The 10,722-nt window shown below is 31.6% G+C and overlaps 1 protein-coding gene across 1 annotated transcript; it reads left to right on the forward strand.

Moving 5' to 3' along the window:
- Window positions 1-1,876: 1,876 nt before the first annotated feature.
- LOC145581873 (uncharacterized) lies at window positions 1,877-8,248 on the forward strand. Its single transcript, XM_081638905.1, has 7 exons — window positions 1,877-2,266; window positions 4,069-4,140; window positions 4,226-4,290; window positions 5,558-5,705; window positions 5,806-5,889; window positions 6,337-6,432; window positions 7,721-8,248. Exons 1-7 carry the CDS (start codon window positions 1,997-1,999, stop codon window positions 7,724-7,726), a joined length of 741 nt encoding a protein of 246 aa, XP_081495031.1. The 5' UTR covers window positions 1,877-1,996; the 3' UTR covers window positions 7,727-8,248.
- The last annotated feature ends 2,474 nt before the right edge of the window (window positions 8,249-10,722 follow it).

Here is a 10,722-nt window from a genome sequence, read left to right on the forward strand (position 1 = left end):
AAATCTCATATTTAACTATCATGGCTTTTATTTTTATAATAAAAAATTAGAAAAAGATATATGTAGTTTGCATGAGCTAAAAATGAAAAGAATTGACAATAAATAAACATACTGCACCGATTTATTCGTGAATTGTCGAAAAATTCCCAACTTAATACTAAAAAAGAAAGTATATTAAATGATTAGATGCAGCCATTAGGGGCTGCATATAGCATTACCTTAAAAAATTTAGGGTAATGTTATACGCCCTTAGGGCTATAAAAACACTATTGAAAATTGTATAAATGTAGAAAATCATGACAAAAACACACTAATTACACTCTTGATCTACGCGTATTTTTGTCATGAATTCCTAATTTTATACAATTTCAAAAAGTATTTTTAATGCTTATATATAGCCTTAAGGGCTATGTATAACATTTTCCAAAAATTTAATATGGCTCAATTTTACATATTAATGGTTATTGTACTCGATTTCAATTTTGCAAGTCAAACTTAGCAAAATTTGACCATTTAATCTTACTAGTACGAAGTAGGATTTTTTTTTAAATGTCTAAATATGTAATTCCAATAATAAAAAGAAAATACTCCCCTTTTGTTGAATAATTAACACATTTCACTTTTTTCACTATTCATATACTAACTATGACTAAAATTACCTTATTAAAGTATGTGATTAAATATTTTTCAATTCGAATTGAAGAATCCAAATGGTCTTTTTTCCTTAATCGAGTAAGAAAAATGTTACTACAAAATGTTGGAGGTCTAATTGATTATGTAGATATTTTAAAGAGATGCACTCATGAAACTTTATCATATTTGTACATACATTGAAATGTTAAATGAATTTATATTGGGCTCGAGGCCAAGCTTTCAATTTTTCATCCCAAATGAGTTCGATAATTGAGAGAGAAATGTCATGTAATACAGTCAATTTTCTCATAAACGAAATATAATATATTGATATAAATCTTATTTTATGTGAAAATACTTTGTTTATGTTACTTATATAACTACACATATTTTTCCAAGTATGGACATACAAAATTTAATACCAAAAGGATTTCTCTTTTCTTTTGTTAACGGTTTACACCTGTTATTACAATCAACATCATATCCATTATCTTGTTAGAGAATCATATCTCTTATGAGTATTATCATATCAATAATATCATTAATAAGGTAGCATAAGTTTAATATGAAAATTAGAAGTGTATCCATCTTTTCAAATGGCTAAAATCTCAACCTAGCTAGATAGTAGATACACTACTCATGGAATTAAATTTGGATCAAGCTATCACATTATCTTTATTTCTTATCTTATCAACAAAAAACCTTAAATTTATACCATTCTAAACACAAACACACTTTTTCTATTACTCGAGTTTAGTTCGGATTGGATTATCGTATCGGGTCAACTTTTTTCCTCCGGTAACTCCAAGCATAACAATAAGCACACTTTCTAGGTGAACAACCACCAAATGAACAAATGACACAAGGCCCACACCATATCTAAAAATGTAGTGTCCAATATCAAAGTGGTCAAATCCCAAATCAACAGTAGCTCAGCTTTTCAGGGCAGTTGTTGCATCATCTTTCATACCAATAACACCATCTTCCCTTAGATATTTTTTTACAACTCCCCAAAAACTGTAATTTTACAAACAAAACAATTAATTTTATTAACTAATTAATTCATTATTAATTAAATATTAAATTAGATAAATAATTAAAAAAACTCACCCACTTTCGTAAATTCCGCCTCCCACCACCCACTTCCTGCCTTTTTATAGCACCATTCTATTTCCATTTTTATTCCCAAAAAAAATAAAATAAAAAAACTTTTTTTTTATTCATATATAAAACCAAACTCCCCCACTTCATTTCCTCTGCTTTCTTCCCTGTTTTATTCCTCTTAATTCCCCTGTTTTTCTCCACTTAATTCCCCTGTTTTTTTTTCAATTTTTTTTTTTTTTCACAATTTTTTTTTTCAAAAATGGTGAATGATTTCATGGTGTGTGTGGATAGAATAATAGCTACAGCATGTTTACATTCTTCATCTGGGAATGAATTAGAAGATGAAAATTCTGGGGTTCATGAAAAAATTGATCAGAAAAAAAATGAAAAAGAAATTAACAATAATAATAAAAAGATAATTAGCAGTTCATCTTTAAGTTGCTTGCTTCAGAAAGAGTGTAGGATTTGTCAGGAAGAAGATGATGATCACTCTTTGGAATCTCCTTGCGCTTGTAATGGTACTTTAAAGGTCTCTTCTTTTTCTTCTCTCCCTTAATTTCTTTTTTTACAAACTAAAAAAAAGTTTTAATTTTTTTAAATTTTGAAGTTGAACTTGTTTTCTTATCTAGTTCTGATGATTTGAATAGTTGCTTAGAATTGTATTTAGTTATATTGTTAGTATGAAATTGTTACTTTGAGTGTTTTTTTTTTTTTTAATTTTTATGAACTTCTTTGTTATTTCCAAAGTTTCTGGGGTGTCTTGATTTTTTTTAATTGTTTTATCTATGTTTTTGCTGTTTGGGCTTTTTTGATTTTGAATTTGGAATTTTCCCCTTAATTTGTTGATTTTTGTATATACGGAGTAAAAAAAATTATTTACAAAAAAAAAAACCCTTTTTCAAAAAATACTTGAAATGAATTCTTTAGTTGAATTACTAGATTTTTTTTTTTCACTAATTAAATTTTCTGACCGTTTGAAATTCTGGGCTTTCAAGCTTGAAATTAGTCAGGTCAATAATTAATTTTTTCTGGCCGTTTGAAATTCTGGGCTTTCAAGCTTGAAAATAGTTTACATTTTTTATTAATTTTAATTCCAAAAGACTAATGTTGAACTTGACCGTCTCTTTTTCATGTTGTTAATTTATGCTTATAATTTTAATTACGGAATACTTCTTATAATATTTAACTGTTTCATAAATCCCAAAATATCATCGCCTCTTTTTTTTTTCACCTTCTGGAGCTAATGAGGAAAGTTATTAATTTTCTTAATTTTTTTTTTTTTTTTTTTTTTTTTGCTAATGACTTTTAAAGCCGAGCTACTCCCGAGTCTACGTGAACGGTATCCGCTTGATTTTGAAGCAAAACGGAGTGGATTTATTATCTATTTTTTGAGTGAAAATATTAAATTTTTATAATATCTACTCCAAGAAAAGTATTCAATTGTTGTTAAGGATTGACAAAAACTTGTAGATTATATGATTAACAAGTTGTGGATTATATTAAAAGTTTTATCCGTGATGATTGGTTGCTCTCATGTGTTTAATAAAGGAAGTAACTTTTAATTGCATTGTTTCTTCTGTGTTAAGCTTCCATTTTCTATTATTTTGTCCCCTCTTTTGAAAAGATTAATATCAATTTGATTTTTAGCTCGCCTTAAATTCATGATTACTTGTTTGCTGATCTTGTAAATCATGATTACTTGTTTCCCACATCAATTACATTGTGTTTGGATAGTGGGGTTTCGAGGGGAGTAAGAGGGATGGATCCATTTTCCGTAATTTCGTTATTAGGAAAGTAATTTGGTTGAGTTAAGGAAGTCGAGGCAAGGGAATTCTAGATGGTACTAATGTGAATCGGTTTGTTGTGAAATATGAGTGTGTTTGTCATTATTTGATGAGGATAAAGGACAATGTGATCAATGATCAATTTAGTGAATGAAATCATATAAAAGATAGAAAAAGTTTGTCACTTTGTAGTAGTATGTGTTTCCCACTTGTAAATGGAAGATAATTACTTAATAGACTTACTTATGAAGTAATGTGGATCTAATTACATACCTTTTTAACAAACTAAACCTTTAATTTGAAAGCTTTGGATGGAAAGAACACCTTTTCCTTTTTGTCACTCATGAAGAGATGAGAATTCCATTTCCCCCTCTTTTTATTATTCGTCTTTTTCCCTTCAAAGTTCTCCAAACATAATGTAGTCCGTAAATGATTTCATCCTTTTTTTAAAAAAAAAATTAAAAAAAAAATCTCTTCTTTGTCTTTCTATGATTTTTTTTTGTACATGCTGGAATGGTACTAAAATTGTTGGTCCCTTTGTAAACAGTTTGCTCATAGGAAGTGCATTCAGAAATGGTGCAACAAAAAGGGTGATATCACCTGCGAGATATGCAATCAGGTCGGTACTGCTGATCTTTATGCATTTGCTAACTTGAAATGTTGCAAAATAAATGATGATTAAAAGAGTGTTTCCTGTGTTGCAGGTGTTTACACCCAATTATACGCTCCCACCAAAACCTGTCCCTGATGTCATGGCAGTTGATCTTAGGTAATACTGAATCTTTGAGACTTTCGCAACTGTCTCTTTCATTGGTTATGTCTCTCTTAAGATAATTGTTCAGGTCGAATGTTAAAAAGAAAGTATTAGTAAATCTCCAAGTTGAATTTTCTCTTACTGTATGAGAGTAATGTGCCACATTCAATCGATGCTCTTTAACATCAATTATGTCATACCAAACCAAGTTATAATACATAGTTGTTCTGCAAGAAATATGAGCATATTCTCATGCTTATCACACTATTTTTGCTGTCAGTAGTTCCATCAAACAACGTTAGGTACAATTTACTTCTTTTGGACATACATTTGGCATTTGTTGTCTATTAAAAGTAAAAACTTTTTGACTATGTATGTTGAAGTCAACAGACTCAACATACTCTAGATTAATGCTAGTACCAGGATGATTATGAGGTAAAAAGCACCTGATGAATGAATGACAGCAGTAGGGAATGTGGTCCTGTCTAATTAGGCAGTGGCCTTTAGGAGATTGACTTATACCTCTAGCATCTTTTAGGTTGCTATGAAGGCTGTAGTTATTCTTAATGTTTTGTTGGGTCACATTGGATTTTTTTTGTTTCTTGGTCCCGCAGTTTAAGCCACTAAGCCAGTTCCAGTTGAGGTGAACCCCTGAAATGGGGTAGAATGCCATTTTCTAGTGGTCTTGGGTTATAATGAATGTTGTTGAAGGAAAATGATTACTAGTGGTTATCTGGAGGTCCATTTTATAGATGCTTTTCATAGCTGAACGAGGATTCTTGTGACCTTGAATCCTTGATCATTAATTAGTTATTGTAACGCTATAAAAGCTTTACATTTATAATTGAATGACAGCCAAGGCCCATTGGATTATTGAGTTATTCTATTCTCCGATTAAGATGTAAATTTGGTGTTTTAGGGAGACTGAATAATGTAGAAGCAACTATCTTTTCTAATTTTAACTGGTTAGAGGTGACGCATATTTGGACCTCCTGGGGCATGCTGTTTGTGGGATTAGTACTGAGTGGTGGTGGATTTCGCCTTTGTTATCTTATAGTATTATCTTATGGTCGTCCAGGTTTTGCAAATCTTCACACATATTCTTTAGTGCTGTTTTGTGAGCTGCCATAATTGGAGTATAGCCTAAATTATTGAAGCCATTGTTTATAAATTTTATCCTGTAGTTTGTCTCTGATTGCTTTGCGAGAGCTTGGTCTTTTTTAATATGATACACTGCTGTATTAATCTCTTAATTGCTTGCTTGATGTATCTATTTTTGCAGTCAAGCTTGGGGTCATCATTTTGGTTTCCGTGACCACCATCTTTTGGCTCTAGCTGCTGCTGAGCGTCAATTACTGGAATCAGAGTATGAAGATTATGCTGTTGCAAATGCTGGCAATGTCACATATTTGCGCTCAATAGCTATCATTGTATGACCCTATATTCAATATCGTTTTCTTTTATAGCCAAATTCAATTCTTAGTTTTCTTTAATTTTAAACCTTGAGAAATTAATGTGTTGCTTTTGCAGTTGATGTTTGTCTTGCTAATCCATCAAGTGTTGATGATTACAAGAGATTTTGGGCTGATGCAGGGGTATATGACATTTTTTCATGTAAGTTCTGTGAGATGACTATGTCGTCCTATATAATCTTGTAATTTGTGGGACATGTTTTGTCTTGCTTTTTTTGAATCAAGGATATGCAAAATTAATGCTGTGCTTTAAACAAAACTTGTTTTCTGTGAAACAATCTTGCAACTCAGATCTCGTGTGGTCCTATCATAGTATCATACTCTTTAATTGGTGGGACAGTTTCATTGGTTTGGGAATTGAAAGGTCGACATGACACTGTACTTTCAGAATGTTGAACTGAATTTTAGTTAGCTTGGCAGTATGCATTTCTGTAACTACTTAGAACCAGTGTTTCTGTTCTTGTGGTTTGGCTGTGTTATGGAAGCTATCATGCATAACAAAGACAAACATGTTATATGCTATTGTGAAGTATTATTTTCTCAATGTTGTTCAAGAGATTAGGACCTAACTGTTGGTTATGCACTGCAGTATGAAGTTTCCTTCCTTCAGCTTGCTGGCTTTCTTCTTCCATGCTATGTCCTGGTCCGCTCATGGTACATTTTGTACACCAGGAGGAGACGACAGGTTTGTTGCTTGTTTGCTTTTTATTCAATTCTTGTGGTTTAAACTTCCTGTTCTATCCCTTTCGCGGGTTGTTTTTTATTGTGGAAATGGGAATATATTTTGAAAGTCCCTTGCAGATTTCTAAATTATCTTGCTATATACCGATTCTATATACCTTCTGGTCATAATTTTTAATGCTCGGGGTATTTGTTTTTCTCTTAGCAATAAAAACTCCATTCTTGCTATTTTATCCAATTCGTCTTTACACAATAAAATCATTACTTTGGTTCAGCAGTTTAATCTGGCATTTAATACCTATTTTTTACATATATTATCTTTACTGACGGAGGAAACTGCTTTGCATGTTCAAAATGAGTATTTTTTGTCTAAACGGTTGAAAAATAGGGATTTGGTGACAGCGTTGAGAGGAGGTTCCAATAATTATCTGATTTACAAGATCGACTAACTGTTAGAGTTGGAGAATAAGGATGATGAAGTTAATTACCATGTTGAAGGGATCTTTTATAGGAGCAGTAGAATTTTCTATGTTGGAGTTAAATATTCTTTTTTCATTCAAATTGCAGAATTGCCTGTGTCTTGTGGTTAGCATGATTATGGATTCTTAGTTTCTGCTTTTATCCATCTTCTTAAGGGAACCTTGGCTGTGGGAAGAGTTCATTGGTTTAACATGGATGGCTGGCCGATAGTGATAGTGACATTGCGCAAAGAGAGTAGTCTTGTCCATACCAGTTTATGTAGTTTTTTTACCTTGAGTGCAAGAGGAGGGATATTCCTAGTTTTACCGGATACTTGAACATTATAGCTATAATAACTGAAGTCAAATCTGTAAATTATGGACATCTTTCCAGCATTGGTGAGGGAACTGCTGCAGAAAGATAATCAATCCATTTTGTAGTCTCGTTAACTGTTAAGGATGTAGAAGTGCACTGTTGTCTAATTCTTTGTAGTTAGACATTTAGCAGCCATTGCTGAGTTTTTCCAATCACCCTTCTGGTTTCAGCTTTGATTTCTTTGTTCCCCGTGTCTTTCCTTAAAGACTATCAGCAAGAAAAAGACCTGAAACCGTTGCATCTGCTCTCCTTTCCCTCCTCCCTCGTCTCTCCTCATCTTATCTTATGTGATACCTCGCTGAATTTAATAATGAACACCAAAATTAAGTTGCTATCTGTAGTATGTTGTCCTGGGATGGCTGTCATACTATAGAGATTTACTCTGTTATCGCCTCTTAATTTATGCTAATATGCTGAACTGCATGTGTTAGTTGCTAAATCTTCCTTTCTGGTTTCAGGTCTGAGCTATCAACATTGACGAGTTTTAACCAATGTTTGAATTCAAACGATTTCACTCCAACAAAGCAAGAGGTATCAACTGCATACGACTTGTTGATTCTCTACATAGCACCATCTAGATTTCGCTACCAACTTCTCCTGCTAGTTATCATACTGGTTTTCTCCTCCTTAAATATGTAGGGCAGCACTCAAACAAATTGTAAATGTGAAACTCGAGTGCTTTAGGCTATTAAGCTCTCTCCCCCTCTTTCTCACTTCTCCTCCCATGGTTTTCATGTCAATCCTTTGAGGACATCATAAAATGATGTCAGGGTTTTGTAAATGTTGCGGAAAATGTGAATTATCGGGAAGCCTGGTGATACTGTGACGAATATTTGAAAATGCCCGTTGTGGCCAATTCGAAATTGAAATCCAAAAATCAAGGTTTGGATATGTGTTGTCTTTGTTTCTTCTACGAATGCCTTGCATCCTATCAAAAGGTTGTTGCGTTGTTTATCTAATCAAATTCAAGAAGTGATTTCATGTTTTGTTTGTCTTGTACCTAAGTTGGGTGTCTTAAGACTCTAACCTTTGGCACTTCAGTAGTTTGATGTGTTCATGGTGCACCAAATAAATATTAACAATAAATATCGATTATTCACGACTAAGGGTGGCTGGGGGTGTATATGTGCGAAGGGCGACCACAAGTCTAATGAAGTATTTTGGGTTCACTTGTGATTTGCAAATGAACTCTTTGTTATGAGTTTGAGGCCGGGGTTGGATGCCCTTATTTTATCAGGTAACACCCGCATTTAAATATTAATGGACAAACATACCCTCACGATTCCATTTTTTCTTCCCTGACCTCTAACTCAATCTAACATTCTCAACTCTCAGCAAACCACCACCAACTCAGGACAAGGTCATCGGATATATCTCCGGAGTTAAAAATCTTTTTTTTTTTTTTTTTTTTGTGTGTGTGGAGGCCAAATGCCTAATTTTTTCAAAACTCTAGTGGAGAAACGCTTAGAATTTTCGAATCTCCTAAGGACTTTTGAAAATTCTAGGCATTTCTCCCCTAGAGTTTTGAAAAAATTAGGCGTTTCGCCTCCACCCCCCCAAAAAAAAAAAACGACTTTAACTCCGCAATGTGTCTGATGACCTTGCCCTCGGTCGATGGTGGTTTAATTTGTTAGGAGGAGAGAATGTTAAATTGAATTAATACACGCGAGGACATGTTTGTCCATTCATATTTAAATAGGGCGTCGTTTAGCTTATCAAAGAGAGTGGGCTTTAAATTTAATGAATTATAAGTGTCTTCTCTAAGACTCTTATTATCATCAACATTAAACTATTAAAGTATTTTTTTTCTTTTCAAAAAGGTACAAAGATGGTTAGAACAATTTTATTTAAAGCCAACAACATACCTTTTCTAAACAAAGAAAGAAAGAAAATGAGAATTTACTATCTACTTTATCAATGATGACCTAACAATGTAACATAATTTGTTGGTCGGTTAGCTTCTTTGTAGATGTAATGAGAACAAAGACAAAAAGGAATAAGGTTCCGTTCACTTTACCTTATTTTTGTTGAACTAAAATTATTTTTACTGAACTAAAATTATTTTTGCTGAATTGAAATTATTTTTTACTGATTTTCTATTATATTTCTTCTTTAAGTTTACTAATTTTTATTGAAGTGAGATTAATTTTACTGAAGTGAAATTATTTTCGCTGAACTGAACTGAAATTAATTTTACTAAGCTGAAATTATTTTTATTGAATATTATTTTTTTAAGGTGAAATAAAAAGGGCCTAAGACTAATACCTATATACATAAAGTTTTTTGATAGATGACTTAGGCCCTGTTCTTTTGAGCTTCTAGACAGAGCAGAGCAGAGCCGAGCAGAACAGATTTTATTATTATTATTATTATTATTATTATTATTATTATTATTATTATTATTATTATTATTATTATTATTATTATTATTATTATTATTATTATTATTAGTACTACTACTACTGTTATTATTACTATTATTAATATTATCGCATTATTATTATAATCATTAAATATTATTATTAAATATTAATTATATATTTATTTATTATTATTATTAAATATTAATTATTTATTATAACTATTAAATATTAATTATTATTATAATAATTTAATATTAAATATTACTTTTACTTTTAAGTAGAGTAGAGTAGAGTAGAGCAGAGCAGAGAAGAGCAGATCTAAAAAATGGGACCTTAGGATGATAAAATATTGTACATTACATTGTGTGTGTTTGACATGTTTAAAGCTTCTAGTTATCTTTGCGCATTAGCCATACGAAATAATCACAATCCATAACCAAATGGCGAATCAAGCAGCCGTGTGTAGTAAAATAACTTACTGCATTGGTTTTAGTTTGTATGCGAAACTTGGATTTACACTCTTGCTAATGTATAATTTACGTTTTAAAATCTCCAAATATCCATTCATGAGTAGAAAAGTTGATACATCAAAAGTATACATTTGGATAAATCTAAAAACATCTTTTTTTTTCTTTTAATATGTAAGTGAAAAATGAGGGAGCCTCACTTGATCTTCGTGATAAACAAAAATCGTTTATCTAGTGGCATTTTCGAAATCAACAAAACATTCCAATCAGCATGACATTTTTGTAAATAAGTACACATTTGTGGCGACTTGCATTTTAATAAATGTTGTTGAGTTCTTTACGAAAATGTTATGCTAACTATGATGTTTTGTTGATTTATTTACGAAAATGTCACTAAATAAACAATTTTTGTTTATCACGAAGATAAACTTGTATTTTCCCGTGAAAAAGAGTTATTATAAAAAAGTAACACATAAATTATGCAAAAGTCAAATTGTTTCACTAGCCTGAAACTATGCATCACTTTTCAAATCTTGTAACCCCTTTAAGCAAAGCAGCAAACTAATCACATTTTCACAAAGTAATGAGTCCTGCGATAGACATCTATCCTATACAAAATGACTAACGGCT

The sequence above is a fragment of the Chenopodium album genome, chromosome 15 (assembly GCF_948465745.1).
Source record: "Chenopodium album chromosome 15, dcCheAlbu1.1, whole genome shotgun sequence".
Taxonomy (NCBI): Eukaryota; Viridiplantae; Streptophyta; class Magnoliopsida; order Caryophyllales; family Amaranthaceae; genus Chenopodium; species Chenopodium album.